The 19,804-nt window shown below is 45.2% G+C and overlaps 1 protein-coding gene across 1 annotated transcript; it reads right to left on the reverse strand.

The window, feature by feature from the left end:
* Positions 1-9,612: 9,612 nt before the first annotated feature.
* On the reverse strand, positions 9,613-17,209 carry LOC144604840 (legumain-like). Its single transcript, XM_078419580.1, has 5 exons — positions 17,127-17,209; positions 15,249-15,394; positions 13,703-13,873; positions 11,887-11,954; positions 9,613-10,584 (listed from the first exon to the last, which is right to left on the reverse strand). Exons 2-5 carry the CDS (start codon positions 15,372-15,374, stop codon positions 10,539-10,541), a joined length of 411 nt encoding a protein of 136 aa, XP_078275706.1. The 5' UTR covers positions 15,375-15,394; positions 17,127-17,209; the 3' UTR covers positions 9,613-10,538.
* Positions 17,210-19,804: the final 2,595 nt, after the last annotated feature.

The following is a 19,804-nucleotide window of genomic DNA, read 5'->3' on the forward strand; positions in this document are numbered from 1 at the left end:
TCTTCTTCTCCTCTCTCCTCCTCCCTCTCCTCTCTCCTCCTCCTCTCTCCTCCTCCTCTCTCCTCCTCCTCTCTCCTCCTCTCTCTCCCTCTCCTCTCTCTCCTTCTCCTCCTCCCTCTCCTCTCTCCTCCTTCCTCTTCCTCTTCCTCCTCCTTCTCCCTCTCCTCTCTCCTCCTGAACTTAACGTGAGACTGACGAGCCGGCGCTGTGTGGCCAACCGAACCTGCAAGGGGAAGGGAGGGGGAGGCGCCGGCGAAGGTCCCGCCCGCTCCTTTTGCGGCCCAGAGTCTTCACCAATGGTTCTCCTCCCTCCACACCTTGTTGATCCGCCCCCTGCCATTCCCGTGGCCTCCCGTTGGAGCCTTGCCGACGCCCATCACTGACAGCACGCTGGGTTGTCCCACAACCTGCCCCACTCTGACCTCATTCAGCTGTTGCAGGTGTTGGGTGAAACCCGGAAAATGGGAAGTGATTGTGTTGGAAGGAACTGCAGATGCGGGACACAAAAAAAAAACGCTGGAGTAACCCAGGGGGACAATAGACAATAGGTGCAGGAGGAGGCCATTCGGCCCTTTGAGCCAGCACCGCCATTCAATGTGATCATGGCTGATCATTCTCAATCAGTACCCCATTCCTGCCTTCTCCCCATACCCCCCTGACTCCGCTATTCTTAAGAGCTCTATCTAGCTCTCTCTTGAATGCATTCAGAGAATTGGCCTCCACTGCCTTCTGAGGCAGAGAATTCCACAGATTCACAACTCTCTGACTGAAAAAGTTTTTCCTCATCTCAGTTCTAAATGGCCTACCCCTTATTCTTAAACTGTGGCCCCTTGTTCTGGACTCCCCCAACATTGGGAACATGTTTCCTGCCTCTAACATGTCCAACCCCTTAATAATCTTATACGTTTCGATAAGATCTCCTCTCATCCTTCTAAATTCCAGTGTATACAAGCCTAGTCGCTCCAGTCTTTCAACATACGACAGTCCCGCCATTCCGGGAATTAACCGAGTAAACCTACGTTGCACGCCCTCAATAGCAAGAATATCCTTCCTCAAATTTGGAAACCAAAACTGCACACAGTACTCCAGGTGCGGTCTCACTAGGGCCCTGTACAATTGCAGAAGGGACAGGCAGCATCTCTGGACAGAAGAGTCTGAAGAAAGGTCTTGACCCCAAACGTCACCCATTCCTTCCCTCCAGAGATGCTGCCTGTCCCGCTGAGTTACTCCAGCATTTTGTGTCTACCTTAAATGGGAAGGGATTGTCCGGGAAGAGGTTCCGGTGGGAAAGAATGGGAATCATTCTGCGATGGGGGGTGGGAAAGGAAGTAAAACATAAAGATAGTTGGACATTGTCAGTGGGTCAGGCCGCATCCATGAAGAAAGAATCAGATTTGAAAAGGGGAATGAAATAACTGAAAACAGACGAAGAAAATGAATCGAAGAGCTCTGTGCCTTCGGTGGAGAGATTAAATGAATTAAAGGGTGCTCCACAGGCAAAAGCAGGTGCCTCTGGAATGATCTGTTTATGGGTTTCTTTCATCGAGGCATTGGGCGTCAGAGTCAGGAGGACTTTGGTTAGGCCACATTTGGAGTATTGCGTACAGACCTGGGGGGGCTGCCACATTACAGTAAGGACGTGAAGGCTTTGGAGAGGGCACAGGAAGGTTTACCAGAATGCTGCTCGGATTCGGGGGTTTGCTACTCGGAGGACTTGGAGAGACGCTTGGATTGTTTTCATTGGTGTACAGGAGACTGAGGGGAGACCTGATAGAAGTACATAAAGTTATGAGGCATAGATTTAAGCGTGAGACGGGCAAAGTTGAAAGGAGATATGCGGGCGTGTCTTTTTACACAGAGTGGTGGGTGCCTGGAACGAGTGGTGGTGATGGAGGCAGTCACGATAGAGACATTTAAGAGGCCTTTGGAAAGGCACATGGATATGCAGGGAATGTGGATATATGGATCATGTGCAGGCAGATGAGATTAGTTTACCTTGGTTTCATGTTCGGCACAGACATTGTGGGGCTGTTCGTGTGCTGCATTGTTCTCTGTTCTATAAATGGTACCAAAAAAAACCAAATGATCGTATGAACAACGGAGCATATGGGGACTGCAGAATCATTTTCTAAGATGCTGAACAATAAGCATTTGAGATGGGTATCTGCATGTTTGCCCCTTGTTAAAGACATATCCATGTGTTCCTCCAATGTAGATCTCCTCCTCCTGCCCCTGACAAGAAAATAGAACAAAGAGCTGACAAAGTGCCCAGTATTGTAAAGTATATTTGAGCAGCAGCCCATTCTGTATTTACAGTACATCCTTGTTTTGATTAGTAACGGGTTAAACATATGTTATAATTTATAAATAGCAGTGGTGATTCTGAAAATTGGCCCAGGCTTTAAATCCTCATTACTCCTCAAAATAACCCTCAGAAGTAAACCATTTTGTATTGAGAACATCGGAGTGATTTAAACCTGTATTGTCACTTTGACTCTCAGCCATCTGTAGCTGAAAAAGATGCAATGTGCTGGAGTACCTCAGCAGGTCAGGCAACATCTCTGGAGTACATGGACAGGTGACATTTTGGGTTGAGGCCCTTCTTCACACTGATTATAGTGGGGGAAAGCAGGAAGAGTGGTGGGGCCAGGACAAAGCCTGGCAGTGATAGGTGGATACAGGTGAGCAGGGTTTATTGGTAGGTTGGTGGTTAACCAAAGACCAGGCCATATTCCGCTTGGCTATCTAATTGTATGAACATTGCAGTCTCCAATTTCAGGTAATTACCCTATGAACAATACTCCCCCCCCCCCCCCCCCCACGTGTCCCACCTGAATTAATACCAATTTCTCCCCTTCCCCCACCCCTGTCCCCCTCCACCTATATTCCTCCCTCTGGCTTCATAATTTATACATCTTCTATGCTTACATGCTTTTGGTCTCTTCATCTCTGGCCTTTGACCAATCATTTACTTATAAAACAAACCCTTAGCTGTATCCCTCTAGCGCTTGCCTGGCTTTTCCCTGCCCCCTCCTCTCTTCCAGTTTACCTCCCCCCCAAAATAATCAGTGTAAAGAAGGGTCCTGACCCAAAAGGTCACCTAGCCAGGTTCTTCAGAGATGCTGCCCGAACCGTTGAGTTACTCTAGCACTTTGTGTCTTTTTTTTGTCAACCAGCATCTGTAGTTCCTGTGTCTCCATCAGAAGCTGAAGTCTGGCAACACTGATGAAGGGTGGGGGGGAGGGGCAGAGGGAGAATTAGGAAGTGCAGGTTGACAACCAAGAGGCAGGCAGGGGAAAACTGAGAAAGAGAAATGGAAAGTAAAAATCAGAGACAAGTGGCAGTCGGGGGAGAAGAAAGGGAAAATAAATACATTTCCAAGTGCTGGAATCTGAAACCAAACCAGAAATGCTGGCAGTATTCAGCCAGTCGCACAGCATATGTGGAAAGTGAAACCAGTTGACATTTGGACATATGTGGGTAATTGTAGAGCACAAGGGAATAGTGATGAATCGGGGAACCTTGGGGTTCAAGCATATAATTCCCTGAAATGGCAACACAGATAAATTGAGTAGTGAAGACAGCATATGGCATGCTTGCTTTCATAGTTAGGGCATGGAATATAAAAGCTGGGACATTACATTGCAATGCTACAAAGACTCTAGTTGGACCACACATTGAGTATAATTTTGGTGCCACGCCGTTAGATGGAAGCAGTTGTACTGGAGATGGTGCAGAAGAGATTCACCAGGCTGATGCTTGGTTGGAGGGCCCATTTCTGCATGGAACTCTACATAGAAATAACTATGCATATGTGCCGAACGGGAATATGAGGTCAGAGGCTCACTGGTGACTCCAGGTAGGAGTCAAGATCAATAATCTCCTGTACTCCCGACATCAGGCATGGGTCGACCCAGACCAAGGCTTGTTTCCTCACACATCCCTAAAAGTACACCAGCGGATTAATTGGCTACTGTAAATTATCCTTTCATGTAGTTAAGTGGCAAAAGAATCAAAAGTAAGTTGATGGGTATGTGAGATATCACAGAAAGCATTTACACTGGCAGCAATGGCTAGAGCCTTGTGTTCACTCACCCAAGACCTTGTGCACAAAATAGGTTCCCAGAAAGTAGTAAGTCTAAATCTACAGTCATAATATGTACTGTAAAAATGTTTGGAAATTCCCTTCCACCAATGGGAAAAAAAGTGATTTATAAGAAGAGGATATTATAGATGGAGGCGATGCCTAGAAGAAAAATGCAAGGAGGCAGAGACAAATAAACAGTGGCAGAGGGAGAGAACCAAGCAGAGTCAGAGTAGGACTCGCAGGCAAGTCTCATCCCATTAATGACAATGGTGAAAGTTTGTATGTGAATCATCTTATTGAACAGTCTGGATTTAGCAATGCAGAAACAAAATTTTAAAAGTGATTTTAACAACACTCTGTAGCTTGTAGGTCAGTGCGATTGAAGATGTTAATATCCAATTAATTTTGGACATGAATTTGCATAAATATTTGACGAGTGTGTGTATGTGCCAAGTGAGAATGTAACACATCTGCAGTGTGTGTGTGTCACTGTGAACAGACTGCGAGTACAGCAAGCATTCCTGTCCTGCAGTTGTTTGACAAGATCACCTCAGGGCATTAAATCGGGTCTCATCAAACCTCTGGTGACCGGGTGTCACTGTACAAATTGGGCATGGTCCCAGACTCACGCCTGAGCTGCAGATGATGTGTGTTGCAGTGGTTACGTTGCTGGATTTGCGACCCGCATTTCAAACCCACCAGCCCAACATGAGTATTTTAAGTTTTTAATGCTTCCATTTCCATTGACTGTGAAGCCGTTGGATCAAATCTAGTGACAAATCTAATTTGCTAACGTTCGCTATGGTCCACCCATGCTCAGTCTGGGTCATGTCCGCCTCCAGTCCCACAGGAATAAGATAATCATCAGCTACTCCCTGAAGCTAAGGAGCAAGCAAGTAGCAATTTGAATTTATTCACTGCAAGAAATAAAAGTCAGATGTATCAGATAAGAAGGTCAATCACACCCATCTAAAGCTAACAGGGGAAAGGCAATAAATGTTAGTCTTGCCATAAATGTTCACATTGCAAGAATGACTATTAAAGACTCTACTGGGACAGTAGGAGGTTGGCATAGAGAGATCAAGAGTCTTTGATTGTTTTATGTACCGACAACTGATCAATTTAATTTTTACTTGCAGCAGCATAACAGGCCTGCAAACGTAATGCACATGGAGAATAAATATTAAGCAAAAAAAAAAAATCAATAACCATAATACTGTGTAAAAAACCCAGTCCTTCATGCAAACACAAACAGACTTTCGTGGTTCAAAGTTGAGGTTAGTGTTGTGTGGCGTTCAAGAGCCTAATGGTTTTCAAGACAAAGGTTGGCTGGAGAGGATGCTAAGGTTTCAGGTATATATATATGCATTTAGATAGACAGGGGCTGATTAGAAATAGACAGCATGGTTTTGTTTGTGGGAGATTGTGTCTTAAGAATCTGATGGAGTGTTTTAAAGAAGTAACCAAAAAGGACGATGAGGGCAAAGCCGTAGACATTGTCTCTATGGGCTTCAACAAGACATTTGATAAGGTTCCATTTGGTAATCCACTTGGGAAGCACATGGGGTCCAGGGAGAGTGAGCCGACTGGAGAGAGAATTGGCTTCATGGAAGGAAGCAGAGTGTGATGGTGGAAGGTTGTTTTTAGGACTGGAGGCCTGTGATGGTGTACCTCAGGGATCAGTGCTGGGCTCAATGCTGTTTGTGGTTTATATCAATGATTTGGATGAGAATGTATAAGACATGATTAGTAAGTTTGCAGATGGCACTAAAGCGGGTGGCATCGTAGATAGTGAAGATGTTATCAAAAATTACAGCAGAATCTTGATCAGTTGGGCAAGTGGGCTGAGGAACGGCTAATGGAGATAAGTGCAAGGTGTTGCATTTTGGGAAGTCAAACCAGGGCAGGGCCTACACAGTGAATGGTAGGGTCCTGGAGAGTGTTGTACAGCAGAGGGATCTAGGAGTGCAAGTACATAGTTCCTTGAAAGTGGCATCATAGGTAGATAGGGTAGTCAAGAAGGCTGACAGTACATTAGCCTTTGTCAGTCAGGGTACTGAGTGCAGAAGTTGTAATGATATGTTACAGTTGTACAAGATATTGATGAGGCTGCATTTGGGGTAACGTGTTCAGTTTTGGTCACCCTGCTGTAGAAAGTATGTTGTTAAGCTGGATAGAATGCAGAGAAGATTTATGAGGATGTTGCCAGGACACGAGGCACTGAGCTATGGGGAGAGGTTGGGCGGCGAGGACATTATTCCTTGGAGCACAGAAGGCCGAGGAGTGATCTTAGATGTGTATAAAATCATGAGGGGAATAGATAGGGTGAAAGCAGTCTTTTACCCAGAGTAGGAGAATCAAGAACTAGAGGACATAGGTTTAAGGTGAGAGGAGATAGGTTTAATAGGAACCTGATGGACAACTTTTTTTAACACAGAGTGTGGTGGGTGTAAGGAATGAGCTGCCAGAGGTGGTAGTTGAGGCAGGTACTACAACAACATTTAAAAGACATTGGACAGGTACATGAATAGGAAAGGCTTAGTGGGATGTGGGCCAAACATGGGCGATTGAGATTAGTGTAAATGGAGCATCAAGGTAAATGGAGCATCAATTTACATGGGTAAATTGGGCCGAAGGCACAGTTTCCATGCTGTCTGGCTCTAAAAAAACTGTGATGGACCGAGCAGTGTCTACCACTCCGAGAGAGAAGGAAGAGGCACTATATTGAAAAGTTTTGTAACCTTGTCGGCGTCCTTTACATGGCGACTCTTGCACACTTGTACTGTATGCAAACAAAGAATCTCACTGTACCAAGTACACGTGACAATAAAGTATCGATCAATCAATTTGTTCTTTGGCTTTTGACTTGTTGAACCTGATAGTGAAGCAACCAGTCAATATGCTCTCCACCGTAGTCATCAACCAGGGTTATTACCCAAATCTCTTTGCTTTAAGCACTTGTGTGCAGAGCCTAAACGAAGGCATAAATAAATATCCTACCAGCACTCATTTTGCTTCTTCAGCAGCTGTAGAGCAGCCACTTGGCAGGAGGTACCAAGACAGAGACTGAAACTCAGCACTATACGGCAGAGAAGAAACCTAACAAATAAATGATCGATTCAACATTAATTCACTTTGGATTGACTTTTGTTGGACATACAGCTGACAGTGCATTGCTGATGAATTTGTCAGCTGTCTTGGATAAATTAGATTCCCCTCTTCTCAGTTATACTACCTTTGATACTAATCATTCTGAAACTGAGCAGAGCTCAGAAGATAAAAAGCATCAAGAGTTTATTATTGCCATTGACCTTGTGCAAGGGTCACACATTAGTTATACATGAGGCAGGTTCTAACACAGCATGATGGAATGTGCAAGGTCTACTCTCGCTATCTCAGGAGCGTAGCTACCTAAGGTAGCAATGGCATCTTAAAACTCACCTGTCAGGAGATTGTATGTTAGAAAAACACTGTTACTGAAATAATTGCTCCGGTTTACCTGAACCCTTCAGAACTCTTTCTGTCTCCTTCTTTGCATTCCTGGACAGCGTCCAACCCAAATGCCTGTAATCTGATCTTACTCTCACTTCCAGCCTCTCTTTTTCTGTCAAAACACAGACTTGAACTTCAGCAAGACTAAAAAAAGGGACGGATTTGAAAAGAAAATGAGATTTAGTCAAAGCGTCAGTTCATCAAGGACAACCTGCAGGATAGTGGACAAAACATAAAGTGCTGGAGGAACTCAGGCAGCATCTGTGCCTTCTCCCCATAACCTCGGACACCCATACTAATCAAGAATCTATCTATCTCTGCCATAAAAATATCCACTGACTTGGACTCCACAGCCTTCTGTGGCAAAGAATTCCACAGATTCACCAACCTCTGACTGAAGAAATTCCTTCTCATCTCCTTCCTAAACGAACATCCTTTAATTCTGAGGCTATGACCTCTGGTCCTAGACTCTCCCACTAGTGGAAACATCCTCTCCAAATCCACTCTATCCAAGCCTTTAAGTATTCTGTATGTTTCAATGAGATCCCCCCCTCATTCTTCCAAACTTCAGCAAGTACAGGCCCAGTGCTGACAAACGCTCATCATAGGTTAACCTACTCATTCCTGGGATCATTCTTGTAAACCTCCTCTGGACCCTCTTCAGAGCCAGCAAATCTGTCCTGAGATATGGTGCCCAAAATTGCTCACAATATTCCAAATGCGGCCTTAATAGCGCCCTATAGAGCCTCAACATTACATCCCTGTTTTGGTATACAAGCCCTCTTGAAATAAATGCTAGTTCCTTTATCATTGTTACTTATTGTTGCATATCTTTCATTCATTTGTTCGATATCTCTCTATATCACTTACTGTACCTCTTGTTTCCCTTTCCCCTGGCTCGCAGTCTGAAGAAGGGTCTCGACCCGAAACATCACCTATTCATTTTCTCCAGAGATGCTGTCTGACCAGCTGATTTACTTGACCTTTTGCGTCTATCTTTAGCCATGAACATTGTTAGCTTTCCCTGATTACATGCAGCACCTTCAATACGAACTTCTTGTACATCATGCACCTGGTCACTCAGCTCTCTCTGCAATCTCTCACCAAGTAGAGAACATGATTTTTCTCCAAATCGGACGATCCCACATCTTCTCACGGTACACTACATTTGCCTGGTCTTTGCCCACGCAGAGCATTTTCGCCTGTTGGTGGTCCTCCTTATGTCATCCACATAACTCACTTTCCTACCCATCATCAGCCAATTTAAAAACCGTACCTTTGGGATCATCATTCAAATGACGTACAAATAGTAAAAAGATCAGGCACTTCACTCTTCACGTCAGAAGATGCCTACACTCCATTTCCTATTAGTCAGCTAATCTTCCATCCATATCTGGGAGTAGAGTTATTGAATGCAAGAATCAGTCAACAGCACAGCAACGGGCCCTAATGCCACTTTATCCATGTTTAGGCAGCACTCCACGTAGCTCCATAATCGGTGGCTTGTGGTTACAAGACCAGTTTCCAGATTAAGTTGAGGCCACGCCTTTTTGAATAGTTGGAGGGCACTGGTAGATCTGGACTATTCTACTGAGTAAGGGTGGAGATAAATTTAACAGCTGGCATACCAGGTTGCCTCCAACAATCTGGGAGATTCAAGCTTGTGTGCTCAGGTTCCTGAAGTTAGACTTAAATCCCCAATCCCTTGATTTAGAAGCAAATATGCCAACAAATGATTCTACAAATAAATAAGCAACTTCCAATCCTACTTCTTATGCACCTCTCAATTTAAGCATTAGTTGCTACAAGTCCTAGTCCTCACATGTAGGTTCAATTAGAAAGTGTTGCTGCTTTGTTGGTATTGCTGCTTTAAAGTATTGGAAAACTTTAATTTTTGAAAACATAATGTGATCAGAAGAGCAATAATTAGAAATGTTATCACGGAGAACAAATAATCAGAACAATGACTTAATCATTTCATTTACTTAAAATAAATGCAATAATTTTTTTTTAAATTAGAATTTATTTGACACCATTCATTTCTTAAGCACTGTTCTTGAGGCCTTCAATTACCTTTGAAACGTAATTGGGAATGTTTGTACACAGAATGAAATTAAACAAAGGACAGGCCAAAAGATCTGGTTTAGCAGTAAATGCTGGCCAGGAATCCACATGCATCTTCACATATATTTGGACAGGGTCTTTTACATTACATCCTGCAAAAGATTGGATGGCTTTGGTATATATCTCACCCAGAGGTCGGCATGCATGTGAATATTGCACCCTCTCAGAAATGCCCTTGTGTATCAGTCTGGATCTTGTTCTCAAGACTCAGCCACCTTAGAACTAACCGCCTGGCCTGCTGGTAAAAAGTACTAAAATCACTGCAAAATTAAGCCTCGCCATTGCCTAAAGGAGATTTAATGAAGCTCGATTGTCAACTTCTGATTAAATTGGCTCACAGTGCAGATGTAAAATGGTGAGAGAAATTAAGGTAGGCCACTCAGAAGCTGTTTAAATCTTTAAAATAAAGATTTGGAAAGAAAAAAATAATAGTAAATTGATTAGTGATAATCAAGTATATTTAACTAATCTGACTCCATACCTATTGAGAAGGAATTCTCAATATTACATATATTAATGGCATGGAAGGATTTCGACCATCTGAGGTAACATTTAACTAATGGTATCATTATGTAATGCACTTTTAAAAAAATGGTGTGATTATTTAATAAAGGCTGTCTATGATTTGCTTTTGTCGTACTTGATTTACTTTTCAGCAGAAACCTCCTCCCAGTTATTTCAAGCAAGCTTGTCTGACCAGCAGAGAGAGAGAGAGAGAGAAAAAGAGCTCTAAAAAGTTACAATTCCAGTTGGAAAGCACACGGGCCGAGGAAGGGACAGGTCCCTTCTGAGGGTCCCTCCCTCTGCGGTGCTGAAGATGAGGAGTGCCAGCTCTTCATTTCTTCAGCTTCTCACTGACTTGGTCAATCGCTTCCTTAATCCTGTTTAAAAACAAAGGAGTGATTACAATACAGCCCGTGGACAGAAGGATAGCACAGGAAAAAAGTTTTTGAAAAATGGAACACAATCTACACTTGTCAGGAAAAGTTAGAGGCAAAGATCTATTACAATTGTGATGGCTCCTTTCCAAGGCAAAGTAGCTCAAGAGACCAAGACGAACTCCAATTTCAAACAATGTTTGATTCAAGACGACAAAGCGGAGACGCTTATTTAGGACAATAAGTCAGTACATTTAATGCTTTTCAATACTTTCAGATTGAATGACAATACTTTCATGATTATATTACCAGTACTTTCCTTAATTTTCTGACTTGAATGGTCCTGAACCGATAACTAAAAGGAGGCTTTGATTGTGCTGGGTCAATGGCTGCAAACTATCACTGCCCGGGATTCCCTGCTTCAAAAAGACAAGACTGTACAAAGTTAGCTTGCTGCTAATTCAGACTCGAATGCTGATTTTGATGATTATTTCAAGTTTGACAAAGGCTATTGCTGTTTTTACTCGGGGTAACCTGACCTAACCTATGACATCCCTGCTGAATATTTGTATTGTGAAGTTTAGCCCCATTACTCTGAGTAAATAGATCTGATCAGGTTAATTACATAAAATTGCATCCATTACACTAAGTGGCACAGAAACATACTATTTGTCCCAACTAGTCCACACTGTTTAGTTTAGTTTAAAGATACTGTCACGCTGTGAAAACGGAGAGGATAAGACGGAGTTTCTTCCCACAGGCCATCAGGACTGTCAACTTTTATAACTCCAGAGACTAAATTTTGTCTACACTATAGTAACTTTATTAACTTTATTTATATGCTGTAACTGTAATTCTTTTTTGTGCACAATCCGCAGGCATTGCCACTTTCATTTCACTGCACATCGTGTATGTGTATGTGACAAATAAATTTGACTTGACTTGAGATACAGCATGGAAACAAGCCCTTCGCCCCACCGAGTCCAAACCAACAATCAATCACCCATTCACACTAATTCCATGCCACCCCACCTTCTCACCCATCCCTACACACTAGGGGCAATTTACAGAGGTAAATTAACCTACAAACCTGCATGAGTTTGGGATGTGGGAGGAAACTAGAGCACTTGGAGGAAGTCCAAGCGACCATGGGGAGAACATACAGAATATACACGTTGCACTGCCCAGCTGACTATTTTTCCATCAGGCTTTCTGTTAAAGGGATCAATGACGCGTTAGAGTTAATTCGAGATGTTATTTGCTTTGATTGCTTCAGCACAGAGGGAGAGTTGGGTATTACTGTACCTTGCCAGTGGGATCTGCTCCACACACAAATTGACGAAGGGACTCAACTGGTGACGAGCATATTCATACTGTAACAACAAAGCACAACATTGGACTATCCCACATTTTCTCACATTACACCCAATCTTTGGCCATTCACACCATTTTCTTGCCTCTTTGTGTCGCCCTTATGTCATCCTCACAACTCACTTTCCTCTCCATCAATATGTAACATACTGTGACAATGTACATCGGAACAATTATTTACAGTGCCCAGACCGGTACAGAGGGATTCCTCTTTTCCACACCATTCACAAGCAAGAGATATTCCAAAATTCTCAACTAAAACATCTCTCACTATACCTCCTACTCCTCACCTCAACCACTTTCTTATGTTCTCCATGCTGGGAATGGGCACTGGAACAACACAAAGCAACACCCAGGTGCCTACTCTTCCCCTGTGCTTTTTGCAACATTTCAGACTGTTAGAGTTGTACAGCACAAAACAGGTCCTTGGGCCCACCCACCCCATTCCGATTGTCAATCCCACACTGATCCCATTTTATTTTCCCCACAGAGTAGAGTTGCTGTCTTACAGCGCCAAGATCCTGACTATGGGCGCTGTCTGTATAGAGCTTGTATGTTCTCCCTGTGACCACGTGGGTTTCTCTGGGTGCTCCAGTTTCCTCCGACATTCCAAAGATATGCAGGTTTGTTGGTTAATTGGCGTCTGTAAATTGTCCCTACTGTGTAGGATGGAACTAGTGTACAGGGGATTGTTGGCTGGCACGAACTCGGTGGGCCGTAGGGCCTGTTTCCCGACTCTATCTCTAAGCGAAACTAAATTTGCCCTCCCAGTTTCTATCACTCACCTGCACACGAGGAGCAATTTTTACAGTGACTACCAACCAGCATGTCTTTGGGAGGGAAGAGAAATCCTGAATATTCAGGGAGAGGAAACCCAGGCAGTGACAGGGAGAAAGTGCAAGCTCCAAACGCACAGCCCCAGAGATCAGGATTGAAACCAAATCGCTGGAACTGTGAGGCAGCAACCCAGCTAACTGCACCAATGCACTGCCCCTGTTAAATCTGGCTATTCCTGTGGTCGGTGGTTTCAGTTAAGAAGCTGCTCGATGCTGCTTTATCAGCTGTTTTATCAGTGCTGTGTAAAAGCAGCAGTGTTCTCACCCAGTAGAAACAAGGAAATGCAGACATGCTGATTTACACAAAGTGCTGGAGTAACTCAGCGGGTCAGGAGGCAGCATCTGTGAAGAACATGGATAGGTGACGTTTTGGGGTTGAGACCCTTCGTCACACCCTAGTCTCCATTCCTGCTCACCCAGGATATTACCCCCTCTACTCTTGATTTAACGATTGATCTCCTGGTTGCAGCCAAGTCTCTCAGCAGTTGTACCTCAAGCTCATCCAAACCTCTGCCATCCACGTCATGACCTACCATCACAACACCCGCCGTGCCCAATGACCGACCCTTGTTTGCAATGGTGTAAACCCCTCCTTGGCCATGTCTCCCCAACTCGACAACTCCGTGGCCCTGCCACCCCCCCAGTGCTCCCACACCCCCTCAGCTGCCCGTGACAGTATGTGCTTTGGTGTCTTCATCCACACCATGATCGGTGGCCACACGTTCTGCTTTCTCGCCCACATGCTCCAGAATTCACTCCCGAACCACCCTGCCTCTTCCTCTCCTTAAAGTTAATACTTTGACCCAGCTTTTGATCGCCTGCCCGGTATATTTTCTCTTGGCCTCTTGATAATATTGATTTGGCAATGGTCGCTTGAACTCACCCTGGCAGCTATCTCTGTCCTACAGACGTACCTCTGGATTATGCCAGTCAAAACATCGCTTTTGAAAGTACTCCACCGCAGCGCGGTAGTTTTCCCGCTCCGTCAGGTGCTTCTTGGCGGTGAGCACTCGCTCGGCCTGTTCCTCGGAGTCCGTGGCCAGAGTAACAATCTCTCGCACTGTCTGTTGGATTAGCTCCCTCACCTGCAGCACAACAGAGCTGTTTGGTTACACCCCGACCACATGGGAAGGACCCGTATCGTGAGTCTGTACACTGTAAATGGCACGATTGTAATCATGTATTGTCTTATAGACAATAGACAATAGGTGCAGGAGTAGGCCATTTGGCCCTTCGAGCCAGCACCACCAGTCAATGTGATCATGGCTGATCATTCTCAATCAGTACCCCGTTCCTGCCTTCTCCCCATACCCCCTGACTCCGCTATCCTTAAGAGCTCTATCTAGTTCTCTCTTGAATGCATTCAGAGACTTGGCCTCCACTGCCTTCTGAGGTAGTGAATTCCACAGATTTAAAACTCTGACTGAAAATGTTTTTTCTCATCTCCGTTCTAAATGGCCTACCCCTTATTCTTAAACAGTGGCCCCTGGTTCTGGACTCTCCCAACATTGGGAACATGTTTCCTGCCTCTAACGTGTCCAACCCCTTAATAATCTTATATGTTTCGATAAGATCCCCTCTCATCCTTCTAAATTCCAGTGGACAAGCCTAGCCGCTCCAGTCTTTCAACATATGACAGTCCCGACATTCCGGGAATTAACCTAGTAAACCTATGCTGCACGCCCTCAATAGCAAGAATATCCTTCCTCAAATTTGGAGACCAAAACTGCACACAGTGCATCCGCCCACTCACACAACCTGTCCAAGTCACCCTGCAACCTCATAGCATCTTCCTCACAGGTCACACTACCACCCAGCTTTGTATCATCTGCAAATTTGCTAATGTTACTTTAATCCCTTCATCCAAGTCATTAATGTATATTGTAAATAGCTGCGGTCCCAGCACCGAGCCTTGCGGTGCCCCACTAGTCACTGCCTGCCATTCTGAAAGGGATCCATTTATCCCCACTCTTTGCTTTCTGTCTGTCAACCAATTTTCTATCCATGTCAATACCCTACCCCAATACCATGTGCTCTAATTTTGCCCACTAATCTCCTGTGTGGGACCTTGTCGAAGGCTTTCTGAAAGTCGAGGTACACCAGATCCCCTGTCAATTTTCCTAGTTACATCCTCAAAAAGTCCGCTGACTAGATGGCATGCCACAAATGCTTTTCACTGTACCTCGGTTCACGTGACAATAAACTAAGCTGTAAACTGTAAACAAAGACTGGGAATCCATCATTTTACTGCCCGTCCTGGGAACAATGAGGAATTCCCTGGAGCAGGAGCCCCGTTTGACAGCAGCAATACCAGTGTGTGTCTCCCTGCACTGTTGGCAGGTTAGCGAGGCTGTCTGCCCCACACTGACTAGAACCATCCAACAGACTCCTTGCTGGTTCCCGATGAGCGAGGATGCCTCGTATGGGGCCCAGGGTAGAGGAACAAGTTTGCACCATTACCTCAAGGAGATGATCCAGGTCTTTCTGCAGCTTTTCCTTCTCTTCTGGATCCTTGGCAGCTTTGATCCTATTCTCAAGAAGAGTAACAGGCACGTCGCACTGTGCCACAGTCTCCATTGCCGCCATCACCGTGGGGTCACCCGTGCCTGTAGCAGGAAACAACAAGGGAACACTGTACTTCTCACGACGAAACAACGCTCTCCAATCCTAAGGGAGTAGCTCAGAGAGTCTGAACATCTCAAGGAATCAACATAAACATCAGGATTCTCCTAATCAGCGACTTAAACATAAAAACATTCAGGATAGTAAATCAGGGGCTTTTACAGTTCATTCTCATGCTTATCATTTCATGAGCTCAGGAAGACCCCGAGAACTGAAGAAGGGTCTCGACCCGAAACGTCACCAATTCCTTCTCTCCAGAGATGCTGCCGGTCCCGCTGAGTTACTCCAGCATTTCGTGTCTTGATCTACACGGCTGTTGAAACACTTGTACGATGCAGAATGGTTGTTGTATTGTAGGGACTGTGGCAGTCGGTGTATTTGCTTCCTGGTAACCACCAGATAACTGAGCCGCGAATCAAATAAACAAAAAGGTTTAGAGCTTGCAGATTGGCACCGTCTCGGCAAAAGGCACGTTGGGCATTTTGCATCGCCACCGCATGGATCTTGTGACCTGACAGATCTCGCAAGGCGGGGAGGAGGGAGCGGAGCCGCATTTCTGCCAGATAGACACAAAATGCTGGAGTAACTCAGCGGGTCAGGCAGCATCTCAGGAGAGAAGGAATGGGTGGCGTTTCGGGTCAAGACCATTCTTCAGACTGAGAGTCAGGGGGAGAGGGAGATACTTAGATAAGGAAGTGCACGATGTGAAAAGGGGGATGTAGTTCAAGGCATTGTGTCAGAGTTCCCGCTGCCGGCAGGCTTTCCCCAAACTGAACACGAGGGGGCAAAGCCTGACCAGAGGCTGAAGGAAGGTCTCGACTGGGAACATCGTGTGTCTGTGCCCTCCACTGGGGGGAGGCTGCCTGACCCACTGAGTCCTCCAGCACTTTGTGATTTCCTCCTGGACTCCACGCCCCCCTCGCCCTACACTGTACGATCCCCTAATCCCACCAACCCTCCCAGATGATAACATCCCAGCTATTTATTCACAAAATGCTGGAGTAACTCAGCAGGTCAGGCAGCATCTCAGGAGAGAAGGAATGGGTGACGTTTCGGGACCCGAAACGTCAACCAGTCCTTCTCTCCTGAGATGCTGCCCGACCTGCTGAGTTACTCCAGCATTTTGTGAATAAATACATTCGATTTGTACCAGCGTCTGCAGTTATTTTCTAACATCCCAGCTATTATATTTTACCAATTTAATCATTTCCTACACAGGAGAAAACATCTATTTGATGTAGGAACTGCAGATGCTGGTTTATACCGAAAATAGACACAAAATGCTGGAGTAACTCAGCGGGACAGGCAGCGTCTCTGGAGAGAAGGAACGGGTGACGTTTCGGGACGAAACCCTTCTTCAAACATCTTTTAATTGGTTATTAAAGACGTCACTCCAAAGACGTACAGGTATGCAGGTTGACTGACTGGGTAAATGTTTAAAAAATTGCCCCTTGTGTGTGTAGGGTAGTGTTAATGTGCGGGGATCGCTGGGCGGCCGGACTCGGTGGGCCGAAGGGCCTGTTTCCGCGCTGTATCTCTAAAAAAAAAGATGTATATAACTTTAAAATTGTTGCATTGGTGGTATTTCTTTCCACTTTCAACTTTAAAAAGTGATTTAAAGACTAATGAACGGTCAATTTAAAAATAAATAAATCTTACCTATTCAGATACAGAGGATGGGGGAAGGATACTCCCCTAAATGTGAACTGAACTCACCGGGTGCAAGCCTTTCCTGCAAGCTTCCACTGGGCCCTTCCTTGTTCGCGTTAGTGGAAGCTCCGCCCGGTTCACGCAGCGCCTCGTCTATAGGACAGGCTGGTGATTCACACCAGGAAGTGACCAGGAGGGGAGGCTGGAGTCTCCAGGATGAGAGGAGATCTTATCGAAAAAGGATGAGAGGAGATCTTATCGAAACGTATAAGATTATTAAAGGGTTGGACATGTTAGAGGCAGGAAACATGTTCCCAATGTTGGGGGAGTCCAGAACAAGGGGCCACAGTTTAAGAATAAGGGGTAGGCCATTTAGAACTGAGATGAGGAAAAACTTTTTCAGTCAGAGAGTTGTGAATCTGTGGAATTCTCTGCCTCAGAGGGCAGTGGAGGCCAATTCTCTGAATGCATTCAAGAGAGAGCTGGATAGAGCTCTTAAGGATAGCGGAGTCAGAGGGTATGGGGAGAAGGCAGGAACGGGGTACTGATTGAGAATGATCAGCCACGATCACATTGAATGGCGGTGCTGGCTCGAAGGACCGAATGGCCTCCTCCTGCACCTATTGTCTATTGAGTCTTCTCACCAGCCTCCCCTCGGTCAACTGACCGGCAATGGAGACGCTCCACGTCCAACACGGTTGGTGCATTCTAAGCGTGTAGGAAGGAACTGCAGATGCTGTTTTAAACCGAAGAACGACACAAAAAGCCGGAGTAACTCAGAGGGGGACAGGCAGCTTCTCTGGAGATAGACACAAAATGCTGGAGTAACTCAGCGGGGCAGACAGCATCGTCCGAAGAAGGGTTTCGATCCGAAACATCACCCATCCCTTCCCTCCACAGATGCTGCCTGTCCCGCTGAGTTACTCCAGCTTTTTGTGTCTGTCTTTGGTGCATTCCAAGCAACAGGTTCAAGATTAGTGACAGCCCAATTGACCACAGACTTTAATTCACCTTCTGTGATCAACATAACGTCCGAAAGAAGGATCCCAAACCAAAACGTTGCCTGTCGGTTGCCTCCACAGATGCTGGCTGGCTCGCTGACTTATTCCAGTACTTTCGTTTTGCTCCATATTCCAGCATTTGCAGTCTTTTGACTCTCCCTCTGATAGATTTTATAGCTGAGACTCCACATTAAATGAAAACAGAAAATGCTGTAAACACTCACCAGACCGGGGCAGTATCTGCGGTTCTAAGGGTCATAGCACGGTGACAGGCCCTTCGGCCCAACTTGTCCATGGCGACGAAGGTGCCCCATTAATCACACCTGCCTGCAATGGCCCAGATCCCTCTAAACATTTCCTATCCATTATACACGTCCAGATGTCTTCTAAATGGTGCTTGCCTCAAACTACCCCATCTGGCGGTTCTTTTCCACCATCCTGTGTGAAAAAGATGCCTCACAGGTTCCTATTAAATGTTTCCCGTCTTACCTTAAACATCATTCCCCCATTCTAGGTAAAAAAAACTGTGCATTCACCCCATCTATCCCTCCGTGATTTTATGCACCTCTATAAGATCACCATTCAACTTCCTGTGCTCCAAGGAATAAAATCCTAGTCTACCCAGCCTCTCCTTATTGCTCATGCCTTTGAGTCCTGGTGACATCCTCATAAATCATCTCTGCAGTCTTTCAAGCTTAACAGCATCTTTCCTATAGCAGGGAGACTAAAACTGAACACAATGCTCCAAATGTGGCCCAACCAATGTCTTGTCCAACCGTAACATAACATCCCAACCTCTATACTCAATACCCTGACTGATAATGGCCAATATACTGAAAGCATTCTTGACCACTATATCTACCCATGACACCGTTTTGAGAGAACTATGTACCTATACTAGATCCTTCTGCCTTCTGACCAACACACCCCAGGACCCTACCATTTATTGTGAAGGTCCTGCCCTGGTTTGACTTCCCAAAATGAAATACCTCACACTTATCTGCATTAAAGTCCATTAGCCATTCCTCAGTTCACTTGTCCAACTGATCAAGGTCCTGCTGTAATTTTTGACAACCATCTTCACTATCTTTGATACCTCCCACTTTAGTGTCATCTGCAAACTTGCTAATCATGCTTTGTACATTCTCATCCAAATTGTTGATGTAAACCACGAACAGCAACAGGCCCAGCACTGATCATGAGACATACCACCCGTATTCTGTATCAAACCAATTCTGTATCCAGTTGGCTAGCTCTCCCTGGCTCCCATATGACCTAGCCTTCCGGAGCCGCCCACCATGCAAAACCTCATCAAATGCCTTGCTGAGGGATCTCAAACCTACAACGTATACTCTGTTTCACTTTCCATAGATGATACCTGACCTGTGACAAAAATAAATTGCAAATGTTTCAAAAAGACAGCAGGAGATGAGGACAGGTAGAGTGCCTAAAAATGCTCAAAGTCCTCTTCATTAGTTTAGTTTAGGTTAGAGATACAGCGTGGAAACAGGCCCTTTGGCCCACCGGGTCTGCGCCGACCAGCAATCCCCTCACATTAACACTAGTCTACACACACTGGGGCCAATTTTTAAAAACATTTACCGCCAATTAACCTACAAACCTGTATGTGTTTGGAGTGTGGGAGGAAATCCTAGATCTCGGCTAAAACCCCCACATGTCACGGGGAGAACGTACAAACTCCGAACAGTACACCGTAGTCGGAATCGAACCTGGGTCTCCAGC

Source organism: Rhinoraja longicauda, chromosome 23 (assembly GCF_053455715.1).
Source record: "Rhinoraja longicauda isolate Sanriku21f chromosome 23, sRhiLon1.1, whole genome shotgun sequence".
Lineage (NCBI taxonomy): Eukaryota > Metazoa > Chordata > Chondrichthyes > Rajiformes > Arhynchobatidae > Rhinoraja > Rhinoraja longicauda.

Bases quoted from the DNA above. Each gene is read 5' to 3' on its own strand.
- LOC144604840 (XM_078419580.1), bottom strand. From the start codon at position 15,374: ATGGCGGCAATGGAGACTGTGGCACAGTGCGACGTGCCTGTTACTCTT. The intron at 13,874-15,248 runs GTAATGGTGCAA...GTTGTGCTGCAG, and splicing joins ACCTGGATCATCTCCTTGAG to GTGAGGGAGCTAATCCAACA. The intron at 10,585-11,886 runs GTACAGTAATAC...GTTTTTAAACAG, and splicing joins GAGCAGATCCCACTGGCAAG to GATTAAGGAAGCGATTGACC.